The 26,664-nt window shown below is 37.2% G+C and overlaps 1 protein-coding gene across 1 annotated transcript in view; it reads left to right on the forward strand.

The window, feature by feature from the left end:
- The window catches only part of LOC126266629 (uncharacterized), a 115,812-nt gene that overhangs the window by 78,836 nt on the left and 10,312 nt on the right, over nt 1–26,664 (forward strand). The window contains exons 8-9 of the mRNA XM_049970988.1: nt 2,417–2,587; nt 16,851–17,032. Coding sequence (XP_049826945.1) covers nt 2,417–2,587; nt 16,851–17,032 — 353 coding nt within the window. The remainder of the gene's footprint in view (nt 1–2,416; nt 2,588–16,850; nt 17,033–26,664) is intronic.

Here is a 26,664-nt window from a genome sequence, read left to right on the forward strand (position 1 = left end):
ATCTTCGGAGTTACAAGCAAGAGCCTGTTTTTAATTAACTATTTCCAATCCAATTTTTCTACTTGGAGCATTCTCCCCCAACTCTTATTTTACACTAATGGAAATGTCTGGCATAGTCGGACATCAGAGCCATAGTGGAGAATCTTAATGTCAAATGTAGCCCATATATCTGAAAGGGTTAATCATCAAAAGAATGAATACTGGGACTTCTCCTCCTTGGAAATGATGTCCCTGTGCCAGCTGTGGCCAGAGCTTTGTGAGTTAATTGGCCTAAAATGGCTGACTACTCCCAGCCTTTGGCAGCAAGTTGGTGTTTCAACTACTGAGGCACATGGCCTGGAACATTTTGCTATCCTCTTTGCAGTGGCATCCTTGACTGCATTTTACCTTCATTTTTTCCAGGCACATAAAAGACGGAGGACCTTTTCCTGCTCTTTACTGTACATTGTTGAGAATCATATAACTATTTACCAAGTTGGAACTGTTGTCCTGGACTCATCTCCAAACAAGACCCCAGGCTCTGACTGAAGGGATCCAACACTTGAATGCAGATAAGAAAAAATTACCTTCTCAGATTTTCATATCTGGCTCTGAGGTGAATTTCCCTCACAGGGATGGAATAGTATAACTATCATTATTCTTGAGCAAGGAAAAGACCCACCTTCCATTCATAGCTATTGGTCAGTCAAACTTCCTTTTATGCTGTATATATTCGTTTTTGTTTTGATGCACTTCGAAATTGCTACTAACTTGTCAATCTGAAAGCATCATGAAGTGACAGGTCAAAAAACAGCAGGATACTGTTCAAACAGTGTCATAACGCTGGCTTTAGTGTCCCTCTCAGTTTTGTATCTTTACTGGTAAAATAATCATCAGATCAACAAGAATACATTTTTCACTATAAGTCTTACACCAGATGTATTATAAAAATTAATAGATATGTTTTTATCTTAAACAATATTAGAAAAGGAGATTTAATTCTTGGTTGTAAAATTAAAGATAATTCAGAACTAGTTTTTTTATTGTTGCATTCTTCTTAATAGCCTACCTGTTTCGAGATCTGATACAGATGGTTCCTTGTCCTCACACATATAACAAAGTTTTATTTAGAAAGGTGTTTGTTAATGCTTTTTTAATATAATTAAGTAATAAATTTGTAATGTTCCTCCTCTGTTACTAGAACAGTGATGTAATCTTAAAGCCAGTTAAGAATTTTTTTGCGAAGGGACACAACTTGCATTTGATTTCTTCCTTGGAAACAGATCTAAGTGCTCAGTTTTTAAACCTGGGAAAGTTTGAAGCTTAGCCTTGCATAACCATCATTTATTGTATGCTGTGCTTCCACTAAGATACCCAGATGCATTGAACAGTAACATTTTTGTGACAAAGATACCTAACATCCAGAGTTTGCAGGCAGTGTTATTGCAACGAGCAATGACTCAATTATACCTGCTCTGACTCATCTCCCTGCAGATTCAGTACTTATTAGAAAAGTAGGAAGTACAACAGACCACTGCACTATGCTCTAAAGTAACTGTCTGATTCGTTCATCAGAAAATTAATATATTTGCAAAAATACCGAGTACAGTATCACTTAGTGATTTTGTTGGTACATGAACACAAAATGAAGCACCTAGTGCCAAGAATGAACAAGATTTTGTTAAAACAAAAATGACATTACTACTTATCTTCTCTGCTGAATAGAACGCGAAGGGTTCTTGATAATAAAAATAACAACCTTGACAGTACGTGTTTATATCTTCCATTTTATTCTTTCATGGTGCAGTGAATAAATTCATAACTTTTCAGTGATAAATTCCAAAACGCTGAAAAATTCAGATGCAACCTCTGACACTACAATACAACAATTAACTGAGACTGAACTGAGCCAAGTAATCTGCTATCTGATATAAACCTACATTCACTTTATATCTCGTGTAACTGCTGTAACCCCAAGCATCATTGTTTCCCCAGTAAATGAATTCTGCAATTACCACACACTGGCAACAAGACCTGCTAACTGGTGATGGCACAAACCTTTTAGGGCTTGTTTTCTGAATGATAGACTGATGACATTGTAGTTTAGTTCCTTGAAGAAAAATTGGGATACCTCTAAAGGATCTCTCTCTCTCTCTCTCTCTCTCTCTCTCTCTCTCTCTCTCTCTCTCTCTCTCTCTCTCTCTCTCTCTCCCTCCCCCCCCCCCCCTCCACACACACACACACACACACACACACACACACACACACACACACACAACACACACACACAGAGAGAGAGAGAGAGAGAGAGAGAGAGAGAGAGAGAGGAGAGAGAGAGAGAGAGCTGTCTTGACTACACTCAGCTTTGACATTGTTACCAGTATTAAACATGGATGTTTTACTGCTTACCTGTACATGACACCTTTTCTACCCTTAGTCATACCCAAGAGATCAGTGTGAAGAATGGCTTCATTTAATACGAAAAAAATTTCCTAACCTGGATGACGAACCATTGTACTGGGAATGCTTGGCTGCACTTGAGGAAGCTCGTGGGGACTACAGCACAGCTATAGATTTCTACAGTCGCGCAATTGTTAGTGGTGCTGAGGTAAGTGATAATGTACATATGCATTATACCTTTCCGTTGATGGCTGTTGAACAGTCAGAAACTTTAATAGCTACTGACAAAATTGTTCGTAGTTTGGTGCGTCACTTAAGTACCATAAAGTAATTTTAAGATGCTTAGTGTACTAAGTAATTTTATATATTGTTACACATTTACTGATGTGGCTCTCGGCAATACCATATATAACTGACTTTTTACACTTTTACACCAATTGTGCAAAAAAAGTCTTAAGTACTACATGTTTTTATGTTTCTAAGAAATTTTAAATTTATTATTTTGACTTTAGAAATCATTTAAGCGAATACTGAAAGTACAATCCTCTGAGGCATAAGATACTTTTCTTTCCATACTTAATACAGAATTAGAATGTAGATTGCTATATCTTGTTACCAGAAAGATCGTTAGCTGGCCACCAATTGCACCTGAGAATGTTCTGTACTGCTTTTTCTGCGGTGGTCTCAATAATTTAAGAAAACTGGATAACAATGGCCTCTGCAGAATAAAGTGACGAGACAATTAATTTCCCATTGCAATAACAAAGGTCTTGTTGGTAAGAGATCCTTTAGGCTGCCAGTAGGTGTGCCTGAAAGTTTTAAGGGAAACTTGGTTGTATTCCAGGTCAGTCTCGTAAAACAGTGATCGCAGCATTAAATCCCATCTCTTCTTTCAAGGTTTAACATGCAATAGTCATGACCTATGTTAGATAAAATTCTTTTATATAAATATTTGATTGCAATTCACACTCCCCACTTCTGAACAACTATTGCGAAGACAGGGTGTATATGACCCGGAACAACTGGGAGATCCAGGAAAAACCAGGGAATTTTTTCATCCGGGGAAAAACCGGAAAAAGCCCGAGAATTTGTTATAATTCCGGAAACTATTCATTTTTTTTTCCCCAGTTAAATTTTTGTGATTTGGACTGGTAAGAACTGATACACTAACAAAGGATATTACTGTATTCTGCTACTACAGAATAATGCTGCAGCAATAAAACATGAAAAAGAGAAAAAACGAAAATAGAACTTAAATTTAAAAGGAAATGCACCATATACGGCAACAAAAAAACGGTGCTCACGCAAGCGTCTGCCAACAGTGAAATGTGTCAAAGGCTTTCGGAAGACTATGCAATGCTTTGTAACAACAAATTGCCTCAGATGAGCGTGACATCACAACTGTTTACATTATATTTGTTTTAGCAGCTACAAGCGGGATCATGTGCATGCACAGTTTAGTAGTACCTTTTCCTGCTTCTGACTACAGAAATGTGACTGTTGGCTGTGTAAGCAGTCGCAGCAAGCAGCTAGATGCTACTGGGAAAAATTTTACTGGAGCGCACATGCTGCCAGATTCATGCATGTGCAGCAGGTGCAGATCTAGGAGAGGGAAAGGGGGGGGGGCGACAAGTTCATATTCTTGAGTGGAAAAAAATCTTGTTTCACAAAGCGACTAACATTCAGTCCACGTTGTTATATCGATTATTCATATGTCTTTGATATGCATCCCTGTCGGTTTTTGAACATTAATGAAAACATTCTAAGTTGATTTCTGAATGAATCGTAAGTTGATCTGTGAATGCGTGCATAGTTTACATGATGTCTGTCAGGGGAATCTTCATCGCATATAGAAACAAACTTTCCTACTGACAAAAAGGGCTATACGAGCTGAGCGGAGTAAGGCCCGTACGGATGAACACCAACCGCTGTCTGTGTGGTTGATTGAGTTTGCCAATCATGAGTGTAATAATTTCTAGCTTAAATCCATAGATTTGGTGTACAGGAGTGAAAATAAACGAATAACACATAAGGAGGATTATGTATTGCCTTCTCGGTGTATCCAAGAAAACAAAATTTTGACAGAAAATTTTTGGCCAGATCTCTATACTAGTAAGGGCCAGTTGTACAGTCCCCAGCTAGCAGCCCCTTTAAGTTCTGTTCTGGAAGAAGCTTGGAAAATGCATTGTACGAACATGTAACAACGCGTAACTGGAGAATAATCACAGAGTAACTAAACTGGTGATTCTTGCAGAGTTAGCAAAGTTAACCTGCGAAGAAGCTTTGACATTGGCAGGAATAGTTACAGAATTAGTGATAACATGACTGTTTGTTAGAACGAGGAAGGAGAAAAAAACGGAGACATCACAAAAGTTATGGAACAATATGACGATTCCAAGTTTGTATAAAAATTTTGTCCTACTACTTCCCGATCTCGTGCTTGAGAAACTGGAGTGTATTAATGAAGTGTGAAACTATTTCCTAATGTAAAGCTTTTTGCTTGTAGTAGGCCTAATAGGCATTTGATATTGATACTTTGTGAATTATATTCTGTCATTACAAAAAAGACAGTTTGTGCCAAAACAGTCTCGTTTATTTGGTGTGTGTTACAATTGTTGGAGTATTAGAAAGGCCTGTTTTGTTTTATCTACCAGACTGTGACAAAGTTGACATAATCAGATTGGGAAACCACACCAGTCTTGGGTCCTATTTGTATTAACAGCTTTTTTAGTATTAGACAACGACATTTCGATTTTTCATGTAGCATGTCTTTACTGGGTTTATGTATCCTGTATTTAATTTAGTCACACAAAGCAGCAAGTTGTTAGCTGACGGGGAATAAAGAGTGCATATTTTCTGAAAGGAAAAAAGGGGGGGAGAGAGAGAGAGAGAGAGAGAGAGAGAGAGAGAGAGAGAGAGAGAGAGAGAGAGAGAGAGAGAGAGGGGGGGGGGGGGGGGGGGTCAAACTGGCCAACTGTAAGCAGGAGAGGCAGCACAGAACATTAATTCCCACTGTTCTGAATATAGTTTAATGGCACCCATTACAAAATATATATGTTTAAATACGACAGAGCTAAATACAGTGACATGCGATAGAAGAATGCTGTGTGAGGAGGCGATACACTGCACTTTGGCACACTTATGACCAAATAACATGTCTTACATTTCCTCAAATACATATGTTTTATGTATCAGACTCTTCAGAAAGATGTGCACTACAAAATGAACATGTTTTCGAAAATTTGATAAAAAATTTTACGTCATATCTCAAAATGCTCGAGGGAGTGGCAGGGTATTGCCCCAGTTCAGAAATATCATACATCTGGGGCTGATCCGCAGAGCAGTGTGAGTTATAGTGGGGAAGTGGGTAGTCTCCATGTGACCCGTGTTTACATTTAGTGATTTTGCTGTTTCCTCTTCGTTTACTGCTACCACGTCAAATGAAAACAAATTTCTGTGGCTGGGAGCTATCAAGTGAATTAAAATACATTCACATAATTACAGAAGGCTAACCTACATTATTAGTTTCAGATTTTTATTTTATTTCCACTTTTCTGACAGCCATGCATTAATTGACTTGCAGAACAATGAAGCTATTTTTGTCTGTTTGCTAAAGAAGTTTCTTTTATTAATCTTTTCTGCCGAGGCAGACAATATATTTGAAACGAAGTGTTTAATTCCACACATTGTTTGCTGCATTTCAAGTGCACATTTTCAACTTCTAGCAGGGTCATTCCATGCCAAGTGGTCTAGAGGCTCCCACATGACCCTCATGGATTTTGGTGAAATTTTGTATGAACATTCACACATGTTCTCAATGAACACTGGTAAAGTTTCAGTTTCAGAAATTCAATGCGTTTGTAGATACAGTCACTTGTTTAAGACCATAGCACAGCTTTCTATAGTGTGTCCTTGAATTTTCAGCAACTTTGAGATGAGATCTCTCTAAGTATTTGCATGAAAGAAACAAAACTTGGCCGTCTTATACAACTTTTAGAGCTCTTTAACGTAAAATATTAAGAAAAGGATTTCTGAGCAATAGATAATGTAAGCAAAGTTGGGCGAAAAAATAGCTGTTTAAAAAAAAAAATCCTTTACCACAGGATCCCAAGCCTGATAAGGGTTTCTTTACACAGGTTCCCAAGCCTGATAGTAAAATTATTTGTGCCCTGTGTAAAATTAGAAGATACTCTTGGGTTCCTTAGATTGTTTCCTCTAACCTATTTCCATTTTTGATATGCTACATTAATTTTCTGATGAATATCAAGAGGAATGGTGTATTGCCGGCCAGACGAATTTACTGATGGAGCTGGAATAACTGCAGTAATGTGGTGTTCCGGAACCCAGCACTTGTCACTTCTTGGTGGCAAATAAAATGAATTTGCTGGACCATGTGGGTGCATAAAGTTTATTAATGCATTCCTTTGCTCTGTGGAAGTCTCACAGATATTCCCAATCCACCACACGTTTTCATAGATTCATGCGACATATTGTCCTGGTTGGAGAGCAGACATTAATATGCCTCCTTCATCACTGTGACCCATTTTAGCTAGAAAAGATGAACAATCATTTGAAACTCTGCTGACCTGAATTGTTGTTTCATCAATAGGTATAGAGTGATGATTTTTTCTAGTGCTGCTATGGTTTGTCCAAGTTTAAACCTCTCTTCTTGTGACACAATATTTTTTTCAATTTCATCTTTACTGACGAAAAAAAGTTTAATTCCATTAATGTTTTCAGAGCAGAAGTGAAACAGATCTAGGGGAGTAAGAATCTGTCCATTAAGTGGCCGTTGGAAACTTGCTCTTGCTGCTAGCCGCTTTGTTGTACCTCCAATCCCATCACAAGGTGATTTCCCGTGACTAGTAGCAAAAAAATTCCATTCGGCTGTCATTCCAAAACCACTCTTATGATAGCACAAATTTAGGAAATTCTTGAAATGTTTATATTGAGCACTGGAGCCATCACTGAAATAATGAATGTGGGATATCTGTGCAAACGGTGCTTTTATATATTTGAAGAGCTCCTTGATAAAAACGTGAACTGTAGTAGTGTCATGCCGCAATCAATCACTGATAATGCAAAAACTTAGATTCTACTTTCTCATTTTGATGAAAGTAGATAACAAATGGATGAATTGTTGCTTGACTATTGTCCCAGTGGAAGCCTTGCACAGCATCCTGAATGATAAAAGAATAATTTTCTGCAAAATCCATTCGGACAACAAGCTCTTCATCTTTCAGATGACATTTAAGGCCTTTAAGATGCAAGCTTTGATGCCGGGCAATGTAATGGTTGCATGACATACTCCATACTTTATTTTTTACATCTTCAATAAATTCACCCACTACCATTTGCTTCGTGTCCAGTGTGGCCCGATCAGTATGTATCCATTGCTTAAACACAGTAACTTCCTGTGGCTCATGATCTAGAAAACAGCTGGCAATTTCAGATGCTATAGCTTCGGGCCCAGGACACTTTTCACAGTGATGTAGCATGCACTGTTTAGAGTTCAATCTGCAAACTGCCTTGCTGAGAATCTCCTTATAATTTTCACGTATACAAGCTCTGCTAAGAATAAGCTTAACATTTTGGTGAATTGTACAGACGCAAACTGCATGCATTCCAGCTGGTCCTACTGTTACACACCATTTGGGTCTTTCACAAAACTTTGAGAACCCTATTTCTGGAGCATTTATATTCTTATAGATAACATACATTTCCCGTAAATTGCAAAGTAACAATGTTTTCAGCATGTATGTCTTTCTATCTAAAAGTCTAACTGAAATACTATGCTTTTTTTCCAGGGCACACCCTACTATACTCATCCTCAAAAAAATTTCGCACTCTACTAGCAACTTCTGGTAATTTCCTGCTTTGCCTATTTTCGGGAAGTACCAGAATGCCCTTCTCTGCCTTAAGCTTCCGAGCATTCTTCACCATTCTTTCGGACATGCTGAACTGAGCTGCTGTTTTGTCTGACTGTCCAACTTACAGGTGCCAAGGTTAAATTTTGCATCTGTTCTTTATGAATTGCATTCTGCATCTTGGCTTTCAGTTCAGTCAGCAAATATGCATAGTTGGCACAGTTTCCACATTCCTAAATTTCACTAGTGTCTTCAATTTGTCGGTTTACTCCCATTGCATTTACAATTGTTTTTCATCACATTTTGAGCCTTTTGAATTTTCTTCTTCACATATTGGGCTTATCTCTGTATCTTACTGTTCTCTTCAGAGGTGAAATACCATTAGACAATAAGCTACTATTTAATTCTTCTTTTGGTGTAAGTTCTCATCAGAATGTGATGATGAAGCTGATAAAACTTCGTCCAAGTGTTTATTTAAAGTAGTCCTGCAAGCCGGACAAATTTTCTGACCTGGCTTTATGTTATTAACAAGCTGCTTCTTCAACATGTCAGTAGCCTTATTAGCTGTTTCAGTATCAAGAGTGCGAATTCCTGCCTTAACATTATGATTCACCTTCCCAAAGGGACTGAAGCATTTTTTTTTTTGTAACCTCTCATATTGTGTCAATAACAGGGCTTCATGGTGTAGGTAAACTTGAGAGGTATTGTCCAGCTTTGCTTCAGAAAGTCGGACCAACAACTTTTTCCTCGTCACTAAAATCCGCAAACTATTTTAAAGCAACTTTTTTGGCAAAGAAAGTGACGTGACACTTTGTTCCACAATCTCCTTGCCCAATTGAGTCAGTAACTAAATAATGTATCTGCTTAAATTTCAGACAAATTGCTACTGAATGAAATTATACACAATGTATAATGGCAATAAAAAAATCTAATAAGAAATATATGTTATAAGAGACACAATCAAAACAATTTTTTGTAAATTAGATTACAAACTTTGATGGTCTTACGAATCACTTAGCAAGGCACACTCAGTCAAGAGAACCCACTCGCTATGCTGCAAACACACCACTGAAATACTGATTGTTCAAACAAGGCTCACAATATTGAAACAATCAGATTGTTAAAGTAATTGTTCCCATTTTCTATAAACAGTGAATCTTGTGAATTTTCTGTGTGAAACTAGCGGTTACGTGACTGAGATTTTCACTCTGCAGGGGAGTGTGCGCTGATATGAAACTTCCTGGCAGATTAAAACTGTGTGCCCGACCGAGACTCGAACTCGGGACCTTTGCCTTTCGCGGGCAAGTGCTCTACCATCTGAGCTACCGATGTCTTTCTTTTTCTTTTATGGCATAATATAAGATCTTTTAGTGTTTTACGCATACAAACATATGGGTTCCCTACAACATCGTAGCTACGCAAGTGCTGTGATGCCTGTCATCTGGCGCTCTTTGGCAACTGGAGAAACGAACCTATTTCTAACAGGTCGCGGGAAGAGATTCTGAATATACATACACACACCCAAGCAGACACATGATTGATTTTATGTATGGTACATAATGTCCAGTTTTTGCTCACATCAGGAAACACTGATGGCAACCTCTAGTGGTATTTGATGGTTGTGTCTGTATATGTGCAGGTGTGTGTGTGTGTGTGTGTGTGTGTGTGTGTGTGTGTGTTGTGTGTGTGTGTGTGTGTACAACTACAAGAAAATTTGTATTGTCACCAAATGGTTTCTTTTTATCAAAATGACATTATCAGTGATCTGTAATGAAAGGGATTTAAAATTTTTCTCGTTTTCTGGATTTTGTAAAAATCCACGCACAGTTAATTACAAAACATGTTGCCTCTACTTACTGTATTGCTTCATGGTGCTTCCTTGTATTGTTTTACTCCAAGAAGTACAGTGCCAAATGTGGGAATTCCTCAAAAATGTGCAAGCAGACAGTGTTCCCTGATGTGAGCAAAAACTGGACATTATGTGCCACAAGTAAAATCAACATCTTTTGTAACGTACTGTTTTTAGATCTAGAAAGCGAGCCACTTTGTAAATATCTTTCATTACAGCCCACTGGTTTTGTCAAATCCAAAAACATTTTATGAAAAAATATGTATTTTCTGGTAATTGTAGAGACAAGGTTTATAATACCTTGAATACAAGATATTAAACACTTCTGTTATATTCGTGCTGCATGTGTAATGTTGTGTGTTGTGATAAACTGATGAGATCACATCTTCTGTTCTGTGATTTTCAAATGAAGCAAATCAGGCAGCCACCATCTGTATTTTATTGTTCATGAAGCTAAGATGTGCCGTACGTTAAGGTTCTTGAATTAATACTTGCATATGACGAAAGTATGCAGTTTCAATGATACACTGCATTAAAGCTATCTCCAAAACACATTGTTGTACAAAACTGGCCTAAAGAGCTACTTTGTTATATGAAACCTTTACATAATTGGTTAAGCCACATAAAATCACTGACCTGAGCGGTAGTAGTTTAATCCGCAAATGTAAGATGGCCCTGTCTTTTCAATTGACAAATTTGGGAAAAACCTCATCTTATCAGATAAATATGGTACTTTTATTACCACTATGAGATACTAATAAATCTGTTCTCATATCACAGCTGCAGTTGGGCAGGTGTTATTTGGGAATGATATTTTCTTTGGCACTGTGTTATTTTATTCTAAATACAGTACTAGATTTAAATGGTGTGCTAGGCATGGACTTGTACCCTGCTATTTGCTTTATCCAACCAATAAAATCATATGGTGGACCACCTGAAAGGTAAAGGTCAATATTTGATCCCTGGTCCAGTATGCAGTATTAATCTGTTAGGTGCATCATTCTGTCCATTTTCATGTACTGAAAATGCAATTAAGGACTTTTTCTGGTGGAAAGTACAATAATTAATGATGTGTTGTTGTAGCTTATGATTATGATGTAGCGTGATGAGGTTTACAATAACTACTGCATTTAAAACTCGAATTATAAAAGATATTCTAAAATTTTTACTCCTAACATAGAGGGGGCATGAACTATAATTTTTGGAATGGAAAACTCCGTGAACTGCACAGTGAAGTGTGAGTTGTGTGTGCTGTTCTAGTGCATCTATTGAAGAGGAATGCTCAGGATGACAAAACCCCTTCAGGGCCTAGGATAATTTGCGGCTTCATATTTTGTCTAAAACAGCACCTATTTCTTTCAGGCAGTACTTCTTTGGAAATGTTTTTTATGTGTTTATCAGAAGTAATCCAGAATGCTTTGTAAACAGTGCGCAAGTATTTTTAACAATTTAGAACCTATTGATTCTGGAAAAAACACACAGTAATTGATTAATTCTCCTTCAAATTCAGGTACCATTAATCCTATAATACACATGTGAAAAGATCAAATTTTCACAAGATGTGTAAGTCATATTGGCTGATGTAGTAGACAGTTTAATTCTGCACATTATGTATATTAACCAGAATAAAAATTCTTATATTTTTAACTTTTAGAATACTTTTTTAGTTAATAATTTTATTTCTCTATAATGTAGTTGAATCTGCAATAAAGTTCAGGTCTACTAGATGGTTATGGAAAACTGCAAATTACTGAAAAGAGAGTGCTATACTTTATAAACTTAAGGAGATATGTCTGCCTAAAACCTGAAAAGTACAACTTGTGGAAAATTGTGAATAAAGATTGGAGTCATATTAAAATTTGCCTCGAAATATTACTGAAGCATAGTCTTCATCCTGCTGCAGTTCTTAAGTTTCAAGCTTCCTCTCCTCATTCTTTTTCGTAGTTACTGCTTCATTGGTGAACTTACACTGATCATGTTAGTGTTCACAAACTTCAGCAAAAATAATTATGGAATTAATTTATTTGGATAACATTACTAAGATTTTACTTGAATGAATATGATTAGTATTAATCTGGGCCCACTGCATCATATGGTGTATACAGACATTAGAGACCAAGATGCTCCTGTGTTTGGTTATATTTTTATGACAATAAGCCTATTCAGCTTGTAGACATCATCAAGTTATATTAGGTGATCTTTATATCCGTATGATATTGCTATCTTAGTTGCTGTCACTACTGTATAAGCTTGCTTCTTTGATGTTGGTGGACCTACAGTAAATGTTAAACTATAGCTGGAACAGTTATTTCTGAAGTTTTCCAATTGTGAAAGTTTATTTGATAGAGATGATATATCACTGACTTAATGTCAGTTAATGTCATTATGAAATATACTTTCATAATTAGGAAACTTCAGAAGTAACTGCTCCAGCCACAGGTTAATACGTCATCCACCAACGTCAATGGAGTCAACTAATTCGGTAGTAACAGCAACTAGGACAGTCATATCATATATGGACATATGGACTACCTGATGCAACCTAACAATGGCAGTGATGGTGAACAGGGCTATTGCAACAAAAATATAATCATACACAGCAGCATCTTGGTCTCGTAGCAGAATATGTAATTACTTAAAAGAAATTATATCTGCCTAGCAATAGGATTCTACTTTTAATTCATCAATATTGGTAAAATTCCGAGGGGATTTTTACGCCATTTCATAATAAATTGATTTGAAAAGCATTTTCTTTGATAAAGAATGTGGTGAAATGTAAACACTGTGAGGGTGTATGTTGCCTAAAAGTAACTGGACGTAATAAATAGGAATGGTTTAGGATCCACTACAAACAGCAAAACTGTTAACTCAGATTTTAATAACCCCTGAAGAACTGATACAGAGGTTTTCTTGATAGTATGGACTGCTTTGTCTGTAAGCTAGTTATCCCTGAATTTCCTTATATTGAATTTCTTGAGGCATGTTTTGTTAGAAGCCTATTTATTACATAATAATGAACGTCTAGAATCACAAATATCTATAGCATATAGGCAACAAACTTCTAGTAGGATGTAAACAAAACACTTAAAAGTGAAAATAAACAGGAGTGAAGATGATCATGTACATATGTTGGAAATGAGCAGTGTGTTGTCAACATATATGCCAAACAATTCCTGTTTTTCAAAAGAATAATTTTTCAGTAATTTAAATAAAGGGAGCATGACAGTTTAAATGGCTGTTACTTTAAAATTTAGTATACAGTGGTCATTCCTCATTCTAATTCTAGTAAAGTATATATCAATGTAATCTGGCAAGGTTATACAACTTGATGATGTTATAAAAAATTTGATTTTTCAATCATTCAGCAGTACTGTCTGTCATAAGACAAAAATGTGGTAAAAATTTGTAATCCCACACTAAACAATCACCAATTGAAAATACGCGAGATGAGAAACTGTGTGAAGATCTAAAGATATTTGCCCATCGTATTTGACATGCAGCTTTGCACAGAAAAATTTTTGTAATGACACAGATGTTAACCTTAAAAAAAATTGAAATTTTTTGGGAATTTATACATACAATTCCATTTTGTTGCTCTAATGTTTCATAGATGACTCATGGTTTCTTTGTCAAATGGTAGACATGGAAATAACAATTGAAATGGAGGGTGACAGTAGAAGGAAGTATGCCAAAGAAAACAAACTTACAGATGTAGGAAAAGTTGTGGGTGAAATTTTATTGTATTCTCACAATGTGACCCTCTGCACAATAAACTGAAGAATGCCATTCAGGTTAAATATATAAAATATGTCAAGAACAATGTTTGAAAAATAAAAGAACATGGTATCTTCATTCTAGTATTTGCTCAGATCAAGAAATTTTTGAATATTCCATGTTCATAGTAACAATTTAATTGTTCCAAATTTTGATATTTGAGCTTATAGTTTCCCACTTTCCAAAGAAGCTGCATTTATCATGATCACATTTTTGTAACTTCCAATAAGTTCATGTTGTTTAATAAAGCTTTGGTACCCATGTCTTAGCTCACCTCTTTGTGCTGTTTCAACATTCACAGCTATCTGGGCACATAAAAAGAATTTGTGTTAAGTGAGAGTATCAACAGGATTGAATTCTAATGCTTTCTCTTCAGGGTTCGTGGCTCAAAATTCATTTGCAGTTGCTATTTTTCTTGTGGTTCAGGCTTTCCAAGTTAGGTTGACACACTAACTAAATGCTAATTGCGAATCAGTCCATTTTTTTCTTGTACTCACATTTTGTAAAAAAGGCTTCAGAGAAAATAAATTTTCAACAACTAACAGTACAAAAATCTTGATGGAACATATGATGTACTTTTTATATGCAGTGAAACTACATAACAAGGCAACTGGTGTGCTTTCATCCTTTATATAGACTGTTTTGGAATGCAAACTTTTGAGAACTACTACTTTATGAAATGGTTGACAAATTTAAAAATAAAAATGAATTACAATGATTAGGTAAATAGTGAAATTAAAATTTAAATGCAACAAAACTGTGGTATTTATCATTTAATTTAAATTCTCTTTTGTGATAGAATGTTCTAGAAAGGTTTGATTTTATTTGTTAATATTTTCAAGAATACTGGTTTAATTGATAAGAGGCGAACAAAAAGTTTCCATTTGAGGGCAATGCTGCAGTATGTACGCAATGTAGTATGACTATAAAGTGGTTGTATAAGCACTGACATGGAGGCAAGGGATTAGTGCCACATTTATGTCTTTCCAACATGCATGCAGTAAACGCAGAAATGTGAACTATGGTGGTGATGTTACCAAATGTGTCCAAACAGGACTAACATGCTGCTGAATGAAAAACACCGGTAGACATTCATCGGAGGTCGAAAAATGTGTATGTAGCAGCTTGTCAGTTGAAAACACTATTTTGAAATGGTGTGCTAAGTTCCGTACTTGATGATAATACATGTCCCCATATTGCAAATGTTCTAATGCAGAAATTAAGCCCACTCAAGTGGGACACACTTGATCACCTGTCCTATAGTTCTGACCCTTCCACAAGCAATTATCACCGCTTCAGTACATTAAAAAAGGCTTTGGAATGTTGACAATTCCTGTCAGATGAGGATGTGCAGCAGGTAGTTCTTCACATATCAAGACATAATTTTTTTTTTTACCGTACGGGATCTTAAATGCAGAGCACACGTTGGTTGTCTCAATAATCGTGGTGATTTTGCTTCATTGGCATATCGATTCTGGACTGTACTGCTTTGGAATAGAAACTTCTTGATCACCTTTTATATTTCCAGTGAATTTCTCCACATTATTCCATTCAGGAATGTTAACATAAAGCAATTAATAATTAATTCTTGTTTCCTAACCTTCTGAACAAACTTTTTCACTATTTTGAATTATTTACTGGTCAATCTGTCCTTAGATGAAAGTATAAAAGAGAAACCAACAGTAGTTAACATAATCATGAACTGTTTCTCCCTTTTATTGTTTTCCTCAAATGAAATAAAATGACACTCTTTGCATAATACATAAACATAGTATTTTTTGCACAAAATTGTAACTGAAATGATTGCTCACATTAATTGCTGTCAGGTTAAGGTAATGTTCTTTCTGCTCTAGCCAAATGTATTGTGTAATAATTTATCTATAAAACTGTATTGCAAACTAATAATCTAAAATTTTATAATATGAAAAAATTGGTTTGGTATTTATCTTTTCATTTTATAGATTTAGACCCTTTCCTAAAGCATTACAAGCTGTGGGTAAGTTACAGATAAATTTTGGTTTGTAGTGAAACTGCAATAGGCGATAACTATGCTCCCAATGTGATGTGTGTTTCAGGGATGTCAAATGACCAAAATTATATCACATTGGTTCTGCTGTATTGTTTGTTCAGTGCCAAATTTCCTTGAGAAATAATTTTGAAACTGAGGTGTATTGTTTTTTTAGAATTGGATGCAAATGCAACATGAACAAGAAAATTAGTCTACTTTTAATGCTGCACACTTGTTAAAAGAAAAAAAGTGACACGTTGATGACAAAGTTGTGTATCTGACAGTGTGTAATGATGATGGAAAATGTGGGGAACAGCAATGGAGTCAATACATTATCTATCAGATAGATGTAGATCCTATATTAGTGTGGTCAGTGTTAAATTTTCCATTTATGAAAATGCTTTGAGAAATTTGTTGTGCACGATAATCTTCCGCAATAACAAATAGTTCGGGTGCCACAAGCCCTCTTTTTTTCAGTCACTAGACACTATAAAGTATAGCTCTGTCTCGCTGTCTGTTTTCAGCTTCAGTAACCTGTTTGGTTTTGGTATAATATATCTACGGCCAATACTGCTGTGTGCAAAATTTGCTTCCTTTGATTCAAAGTCCTCTCTTCAAACTTCATTCATTTTGTCACTTGCAATTTTTGTGTATGCTCTTCACTCGCATCATTTCCTCAGTTTGGCATTATGGATTCATTCTGGCAACCAGCTTCACTGGGAAGGGCATGTGTATGGATCTGTCTTTTAGGGTGTCTGTGAAAACCAGAAATTCACTTTAGTCGTAAGTCATTAGCAATTTAGACATTTATTGTTTAAACATTTTTGTTGTATGTATGCCCACCTATTGTTTGGTTAGTCCGTTCATGTTCCCCCTCTCCCTCCCTCCTTTATTCCCCAACTACTCACATTTCCCCTTGGAGATAACCTTAATTTTCTGTTTTTTATGGTGATTAATTTTTTTCATTTACCAGGCTGAAGTTATTGACAAATCATTGGACCTTCTGTGGGAAAAATTCACCTCTTTGAAATTACAATCAGAGGATGAGGAAGTTGACAAAAAGAAACAAAAGACTCCCCGCCGCAGTGTTGATCCCCGCCAAGTTTTTAAATCTTCAATAATAAAATTTGCACTTCAGCAGAAAGCTGTAAAGCAGTAAGTATATGTACAATAATAGTTCTTGGCTTCTAGTGTGATGAGTGCTGACAATTACACTGTCAGTTTAATCTTCTTCCTGATTAGTGTGAGCATACAAAAAAAGTAGGAAATTTGCATGGTTAGAATCGTACAGGAACCACTGAAAGAAAATTGTCATTGTGATTGAGACTTTAGGGAAAACTTACTGATTATATTGTATAATGACAGATAGGATACGACTAGTGACAAATTCTCAATAGTATCTGGGATTAGAAAGAAAGGTGGGTTAAGTTTTGTGCTAGGTGGGATGAATCATATGACACATGGAACAGAGTTATATTGCAGAATAAATCTTATCAAGTTAATATTGTGCACATAAATTGATTAAAACAGTGTTACGTATTAACTTTAGATTCTGAGAAATTAATGTACATGAATTCCAGTACACAACAACACTAATATATATAATTTATAAAAATATTTTAGTTTCTTGCACTCACTGCTGTTTAAAATTCTGCATAGTGCTACAAACTCAAACATTTCAGTTGGGTTTGATTCCAACTATTTCTTTTAAAGTGTAATACTACTGCATGAAATGAAATTTTAAAAAAATCAATGTGTCAGAATATATTTTTTCATAATTTATAGTTCGCAGAAGAGACACTAATTTTTTTTCAAATTTGTTTGTGCCATAGTCTATCTAAAGTGAATTTATGTGAAAGGGGCAGTCAAATAAAACAGACTGATAAAAAAAGTGAGTGAACTGTTTATTTCAAGAGTAATTGTCATAACTGTTAATACAATTATCCTACTGCAGGACAAGACAGTCAATGCATTCACCGAAAAATGTTTGTAGTTGCCTTTGGAACGATGATTGGATGAGAGGTGCACATCTGGATTCAAAGCAAATTAAAGGCCACAAATGTCTTTCTACAGGGCTCCAAAAATATGGAAATCATGTGGGGAGGGAGGAGATAGGGGCCTTATGGAGGACATGCAAGGGCTTTCCAGCAGGGTGGGAAGGGGGGATTAGTGGGTTAGTGGGGGCAACATGTGTTGCCAAGCTGCAGAAGTTTCGCTGGAAAGCTGTTACTCATCCACCATACAGTTGTGATCTCTTCCCACACTTTACATATGTTTGGAGCTGTGAAGAAAGACATTTGTGGCAGTCAAGTTGTTATGTATAAAGAAGTGCCAACTTGGTACAATCTTGCTCCCATAGGCAACTACAAACATTTCTTCATTAAAGCATTGACTGTCTTCTGACAGTGGGTAAATGTATTAACAGGTATGGCAATTACTTTTGAAATAATAAACAGTTCATGTACATTCTTCCATCTGTCTCGTTTTCATTTGATTGCCCTTGTATCTTCAGGTTTATTTGTGTTTTTGTAAACTTTGTTTTCCTGGCATATACAGTGTTAAAGTAATTTATGGAAAAGCAAATATACAATGTTAGAGTAATTTATGGGAAAGCAATAGGGTGATTCAGTGAAACATCACTGATATTTCAACATTACGTTTCTTTAATTAGTTCTTTTGAAATAATTTTTAAATTACCCAGTGATACTGCTGCTGCAGTTGCAGACACTAGGAGGAAAATCTTATTCAAGCATGTCCAAGTATATGCTTGTTGAAACTCCTACTTCAAAGGAGAATATGGACTTTATGGTTTTTGTGCTGACATTGTACAGAATGCAGAAACTATCCTTGAGTCACACTGATGTTATGAGTAAATTAAATCAGTCACATATTTGAATGTTGTGCTGGTTAACCTTGCCACTTTAGTGGAAGCTTGCTCATCGCTTTAAAGACGAGTGCAGGGGATGTTTCTTACTCGAGGACTTCCTATATTGCTCTTGCATAATTTGTACATTGGTGTCACAGTAAAAGTTTCGAACTTTCTTTTACATTGACTGTGATTATTTTTGATGTATTGGTGCACACAGTTACAGCCAAGGCCTTATTCATTCTGAATTTCCATGTGTTTAATAAGCTGCTATTGGAAATGAGTTGCTACTATGATTATCATACTTACCGTATTTACTCGAATCTAAGCCGCACTTTTTTTCTGGTTTTTGTAGTCAAAAAAATCGCCTGCGGCTTATAATCGAGTGCAAAGTAAGCGGAAGTTCTGAAAAAAGGTTGGTAGGTGCCGCCACAACTAACTTCTGGTATTGTATATATGTAGCGCTACACAGGCACGCTTTGTAGGCACAAAGATAAATACTGGCGCCAAAACCTCTTTGTCAGTAAATAAATTAAAAAAAAAAAAAAAAAGGTGGAAGACGAGCTTTTTTCTCCACCCCGAGTTTCGACCACTGCATTTTCATACTTTATCCAACAAAGTAAATACAAATACCGTATTGTTCATTTTCGAATGTAGCAGCATTTCAATTTACTACGAAAATTCGACTGGCAAGACTGTTTGGAATGTTTATCAATACGGCCAACCGTATGTTCTGAATTCTTTCCTATCTCTGAGAAGAGATGGTTGCTAATAGGAACTTTTATGAATTGTGAATCACATACAGTATTCTCCTTCACCATAATAATAATACGAATATTAAAAATTTTGCCATGTATTCTTTCGTGTTTGCTGCTATCTCATTTGAATCCTGTCTGCCTAATAAACTACGAAACTAGAATGACACAACAGCAAACGCGGAAGAATATACATTTCATGTAATGTTTATATTCGTGTTATTCTTATGCCTAATACTGATAGTCAGAAATGAAGCACGGCAATTGAGTAGATTTTAAAGCTAAGATGACTAATTTCTGTGCAGAATGTAGTGTACTAAAGAGGCGTCTGCAAAGATTTTCAAACGGAGAAATATTTTCGCTAAACTCTCATTCAGAACATCTTCTATCATATGCAGTCTATTATTTGATTCTTGTTGATCATTATCAAAGAAAGCAGCAGTGTATGTAAAAACAAATAGCTGTCTCTTGCCATTGTTTTGTTAATGAGACACGGTAGTGCGCAGAAAAGCAAGCCATGCCGCGAGCGGCGACAGGTCGTAAACAGTCATCAGACTGTCACAGTCTGATGAGTGTTTGTCGCAAACACTCGTCAGACTGCGACGACAAACACTCGTCAGACTGCGACGACAAACACTCGTCAGACTGCGACGACAAACACTCGTCAGACTGCGACGACAAACGCTCGTCAGACTGCGACGACAAACGCTCGTCAGACTGCGACGACAAACGCTCGTCAGACTGCGACGACAAACGCTCGTCAGACTGCGACGACAAACGCTCGTCAGACTGCGACGACAAACGCTCGTCAGACTGCGACGACAAACGCTCGTCAGACTGCGACGACAAACGCTCGTCAGACTGCGACGACAAACGCTCGTCAGACTGCGACGACAAACGCTCGTCAGACTGCGACGACAAACGCTCGTCAGACTGCGACGACAAACGCTCGTCAGACTGCGACGACAAACGCTCGTCAGACTGCGACGACAAACGCTCGTCAGACTGCGACGACAAACGCTCGTCAGACTGCGACGACAAACGCTCGTCAGACTGCGACGACAAACGCTCGTCAGACTGCGACGACAAACGCTCGTCAGACTGCGACGACAAACGCTCGTCAGACTGCGACGACAAACGCTCGTCAGACTGCGACGACAAACGCTCGTCAGACTGCGACGACAAACGCTCGTCAGACTGCGACGACAAACGCTCGTCAGACTGCGACGACAAACGCTCGTCAGACTGCGACGACAAACGCTCGTCAGACTGCGACGACAAACGCTCGTCAGACTGCGACGACAAACGCTCGTCAGACTGCGACGACAAACGCTCGTCAGACTGCGACGCACTCTGCATGACTCAGTACAATAATGCATTTTCAGCTTAAAAGTGACATAAACACCTATAACAAAGAGAACGGCACGTATGAGATCAAAGAAAAATAAGCAACCGATTCAAACCAGACGAAGCACGTGAAAAAGGAAGGGTACCCTATAAATACGGACAGAGTGCCTGACGCATAGCAACAGCTATCTGGTAAAGCTTAACTACTGAGCTTAAGACTCGAACCAAACTACTGTAGTTGTATCGTCATTCATTCGACCTAAATTGTGTCTCACATTAAAATGGACCAACTTCGTTTCGATTTGGGTGGGGCCTAAAACTTTTCTCTCCCCTTGAATTTAGAGTCTGATTACAGGTGCGGCTTACATTCGAGTGTGGCTTAGATTCGAGTAAATGCAGTAAATATTTAAGTATAAGACCTGCTGAAGTGCCTTTGCCAGAAGCCCTGGAGAACAGTGAGTGCACCTGCTCCAGTTTGTAGGAAGTTTTTATGTTGTCCTGGCTGGATTATGGGTGCCAGATATGTGGATCAGGATAATGTGCAGGTCTGAAGCTAATTAATGCAATGCACTATGAGAGCATTCAGTGCCTACATACAGGGCCAACCCAGTAACGAGCCTCTGCTTTGCGCAGCTGCTGTTGCTCTATTTGGTGGTAATTCATAGTGTGTCAAGGTATACTGGTTCTTGTCTGATTTTTGATTGCCCATGGACCAGTGCTCCACAATATTGAGAGAATCCAACAATGGAAGTGAATTTTACAAAACCCTCAACAAAAAATAATTTAGAAACTAGATTTGTGTCACCAAATGCCTTCTCCCACGAGAGCAACAGACTGCTGCCCTAGATCCATAAGATGTTCATAATTGTGTTGAAACTAGTTAATATAGGTGGGACTGTACTCAGAAGTATGTTTAAAATTGAGATTTTGAAATAAATTTTATGACCTTTTCCATTCATTTGCCTCTATCTGCACCGATGAGTTTTGAAGGTACTGTGGAAGTATTATGCACACAAGAACAGTGATTTGCCTATTTCAAAACAAGGTGCTTGGTCAGCCTCAATTCAGATTTCAAAAGTGTCTCTTCACAGAAAATGCTATTATCTTGAATTCAGGAATCAGATTATACAGAATATAAATGAAAAAATACTGGTGGCTTGTCAAAGTATTATTCTTGCCATAAAGAAGACATGTTAAATCACAGATAGGCATACTTGCACAAAGCTTTCAGCCACGTCCTTCATCAGTAAAGAGAAACAGACACACACTTCGTATGCACAAGCAAGCATACCTCGTGCACACATGACTGGCAACTCCGGCAGCTCATGTCCGAATTGGCATTTGGGCTTGAGCTGCCGGAGCTGGCGGTCATTTGTGCATAAGAGGTGCTTGCTTGCCCCCGCCCCCCCCCCCCCCCCTCCCTCTCCCCCCTCCCCCTTCTTTCTTTTACCAATGAAGGCTGTAGCCGAAAGCTTTGTATAAGTTTTTTTCTAATTTTGCCTGTCTGCGACTTAACTAACACTATCTTCTCCTACAATGTTGGTATTACTACGTGAAGTTTCCATTGTTTTGTTTGATTATTCTCCTAGATGAGCTCAGATATTATGGTGATAACTTTTGCTGGTATTGGTGTTCATTCTGACTGACTAAAAGATTGGACAGTGTGCGAGTAAGAAACCCAGGGGATGTACACAACGAATCTTCATTTGAATAGGGAGTAATCACTACTGCTGAACCAAAGGGATCATTATTGGATACATTCTTGAATTTGATAAATAAAAGCTAATTGTGTATCCAAGAAGCAGAAATAATTCCTTACTGACAATGCAAGTAGTATAATAAAGTGTAATGCAGAAACTTCAAACTTAAATATACAAATAAAATATACAAAAAAAAATTCTCTGTAAATGGACTGTTGCTGACTTTAGATAAACATAATACATGCAATTCAGTATTGCATAAGGCCTTACCACATCATTAGGAATAATGCATAAGGGTAAATCAATAAACAAACAAGTATCTTAAATTCTTAGATGTGTATATTGACAGGAACCTCATTTGGGAGTCGTTAGATTTAATGTCTAAGCTGTCAATTTCTGCATTGTGGAAAAAGCACAACTGGAGATAAAAATTTCAGAAATGTGACTTTCTCCCATTTTCATGCATTAATGTCTTCTGGGAGCATTGTGAAGCAACTCATAACTGAGGAAAAAAGTATTTGTAGCATACTATTGTGAAATAAGGCTAATATATGGTGTCCACCCTAGAATTTTTTGTGACAGATCTTAAAGTAGGAGACGCTGTTAACTACCTCCCTTTGAAAGCAGAATGGTGCAGCTGGTTGATAGAATGGATATGGCCTGTGCCATTTCCTTTTGACTCCTCCAGTGGCATGTTATAGTTAGTGGTACAGACATAGAACTGCAAATAAACAAAAATTGACTGTAACTTCTACTACTTCTACTACTTCCCCCTCCCCTCCACCCTCCAGGGTGAGAGTTATGGCTTTGAGTGCACCTCATATCTTCCAACTCATTTTCTCCCTTATGCAGCCCTTTTATGCGTAATTTCAATCTGTAGTGTGCCCTTATTTGCTGACTACTTGCTTGCCATCTGAGCTCTTATTATTCATACAGCTGCGTGTCTTATTTCCAAAGATATCTAATTTTGTTATAGGTAGCCACTATCTTTCTCATAGACATGCATGTCTCCTCTAGCCATTTCTGCTTTATTGCTTTGCACTTCCCATCAATGTCATTGTCAGATATTTTCCCTATTGCCTGCTTCATTTTTAAATTTTCAACTTTCACTATATCATGTTATCAAAGGACTTCTGCTGTGTCTTATTTCACCTCTTTAATCCTCTGCTGTGCTTACTTTCATCTGTCAAAGCTAATTATCTTTCTCTGTTGTATTCTTTTCCTCAGATTGTCAATCATTGTCTAATTCTCCATTTGAAACTCTCGACAACCATTGGGGTTCCTTAAAGTCCATGTCCCATCTCCTTAATTTCCTACTCTTAAGCAATTCCATAGTTTTAAATCTGCAGTTCATAACCAATTAATCACGTCAGAATAAAGATCTGTCACTGCAAATGTTAAAAATCTGGTTTTGAAATCTGCCTTACCATTATGTAATCTGTCCAAAATCTTATGGTGTCTCTAGCTCTCTTCTGCCTATAAAGTCATCTGTAATTGTTCTTGAACTAGATGTAAGCAATGATTAAATTTTGCTCTGTGCAAAATTCTACCACATGGCTTCCTCCTCCCCCCACCCCCAACCCACCCCTCCCCTCCAGTTAATGTTCTCTCATTCTTCCTTCTCTTCTTCTTTCTGCTTTTGAAGTGATATAAATTTAATTAATTCTTTTCTACCATAACTGTCTGAATTTCTTTTACTTCCTCATACATTCTTGCAATCTCCATCTTTGGAGGTGGTAGGTATATTTATTTGTATTACTGTGATGAATCTGCTTCTGTGTCTGTCTTGACTACAGTAATGCATTTGCTAAACTATTAAGAAAGCTTGACTTGCATTCCTATTTTATTACTCATAAATCATACTCCTGAGTTCCCCCTCGTTGATTTTATGTTACACTGTATTCACATAACCAGCAATCTTTGATTAAGAGAGCAGACATTCCATGCTTCAGCCTCTAGGGCACCAGATGTATTTTGTCTGATGACATCCTCCTGGGTAGTCCCTGTCCAGCAATCTGAAGGAGGGACTCTTTTTACCTCTGGAATATTTTACTGAAAGGGATGCCATCATCATTCAACCATACAATAGAGCTGCATGTCCTGTCGTAGTGTGCTGATATTCAGCCATATTGTCAATCATTCAGAGTTTTGCCCCCACAACTACTGAAGAGGCTTCAGGAACTATGTTAGTTTGGTCTGTCCACAGACACTCCTCTGAAGTGGTTTTACTCACAACTCAGCTAGCTGTATCATTCATGCATGTAAGCCATCTCATTGCTGCAAGGTCCATAGTTTTGGGTGAGGTAGGCTCCCACCAGATGGTTTTCATTTTGTTATTTTATCCTACAATTCCTACCCTTTAAGAGGCTGTTAAGTGTGCTTCTTACTTTGTATCATTCATCTTTAAGATGATTTGGTTTTCGGTCCATTATGTATACAAGTGTTACTTAAACATCCTAATTGAAAAATTGTAGTTATTTTTGTTGCACAGCATTCTCATTTCATTAAGGTCACAAGACTCCTTTGTAGTGATGAATGCTTGTCTCACTGTCTAGCTTCAGATTTTGTGATCTTATAGTTTCTTGTTGCTATGTCTTATCAATGTTGATTGCTCAGCATTTTGTTGGTGAATACTGTCCTGCTCTTGCCTTCTTCACTATTGAAATTTTAAAATATGGCATTAGTTGTGCTCTCTGAAACTGAAACAAGATTTGTTTATCTGTTACTCCTGTCATTACATGTTCTGATTTTCATAGCCATAATGTTGTGGAGTGCTTCCAACCTGCGACATTAGTACACCTAGTGTTGAAAATGGAAATGAGTAAATTCTGCTTGTAGGTCTGGCCTGAGTGGTTCTTCTCTTAACACTCCTAAGTGTTGACATTGACAGAGGTCCTTGAAAAGTGCTGATACGTTATTTTTATTTATTTTTTTTATTTACACACAAAGTTCCGTAGGACAAAATTGAGGAGCAAATCTCAAAGCTCATGAAATGAGTCAGTATGTGAAATTACAACATAAAAGTAACAACAGATAAAAATAAAATGTTCATTAACCCGAAAAAAGTCAATCCATAAGTTTAAGTAAACATAATCAACAATACCACTTGTATGAACATGAAGAGCTCAGATGGAAACCCAGTTCTAAGCAAAGAAGGGAAAGCAGAAAGGTGGAAGGAGTATATAGAGGGTCTATACAAGGGCGATGTACTTGAGGACAATATTAATGGAAATGGAAGAGGATGTAGATGAAGATGAAATGGGAGATACAATACTGCGTGAAGAGTTTGACAGAGCACTGAAAGACCTGAGTCGAAACAAGGCCTCCGGAGTAGACAACATTCCATTGGAACTACTGACTTCTTTGGGAGAGCCAGTCCTGACAAAACTCTACCATGAGGTGAGCAAGATGTACGAAACAGGCGAAATACCCTCAGACTTCAAGAAGAATATAATGATTCCTATCTCAAAGAAAGCAGGTGTTGACAGATGTGAAAATTACCGAACAATCAGTTTAATAAGCCACAGCTGCAAAATACTAACAGACATTCTTTACAGACGAATGGAAAAACTAGAAGAAGCCGACCTCGGGGAAGATCAGTTTGGATTCCGTAGAAATACTGGAACACGTGAGGCAATACTGACCTTACGACTTATCTTAGAAGAAAGATTAAGGAAAGGCAAACCTAAGTTTCTAGCATTTGTAGACTTAAAAAAAGCTTTTGACAATGTTGACTATAATACTCTTTCAAATTCTAAAGGTGGCAGGGGTAAAATACAGGGAGCGAAAGGCTATTTACAATTTGTACAGAAACCAGATGGCAGTTATGAGTCGAGGGGCATGAAAGGGGAGCAGTGGTTGGGAAGGGAGTAAGACAGGGTTGTAGCCTGTCTCCAATGTTATTCAATCTGTATATTGAGCAAGCAGTAAAGGAAACAAAAGAAAAAATTGGAGTAGGTATTAAAAACCATGGAGAAGAAATAAAAACTTTGAGGTTCGCTGATTACATTGTAATTCTGTCAGAGACAGCAGAGCATTTGAATGGAATGGACAGTATCTTGAAAGGAGGATATAGATGAACATCAACAAAAGCAAAATGAGGATAATGGAATGTAGTCG

Source organism: Schistocerca gregaria, chromosome 4 (assembly GCF_023897955.1).
Source record: "Schistocerca gregaria isolate iqSchGreg1 chromosome 4, iqSchGreg1.2, whole genome shotgun sequence".
In the NCBI taxonomy this organism is placed as follows: Eukaryota; Metazoa; Arthropoda; class Insecta; order Orthoptera; family Acrididae; genus Schistocerca; species Schistocerca gregaria.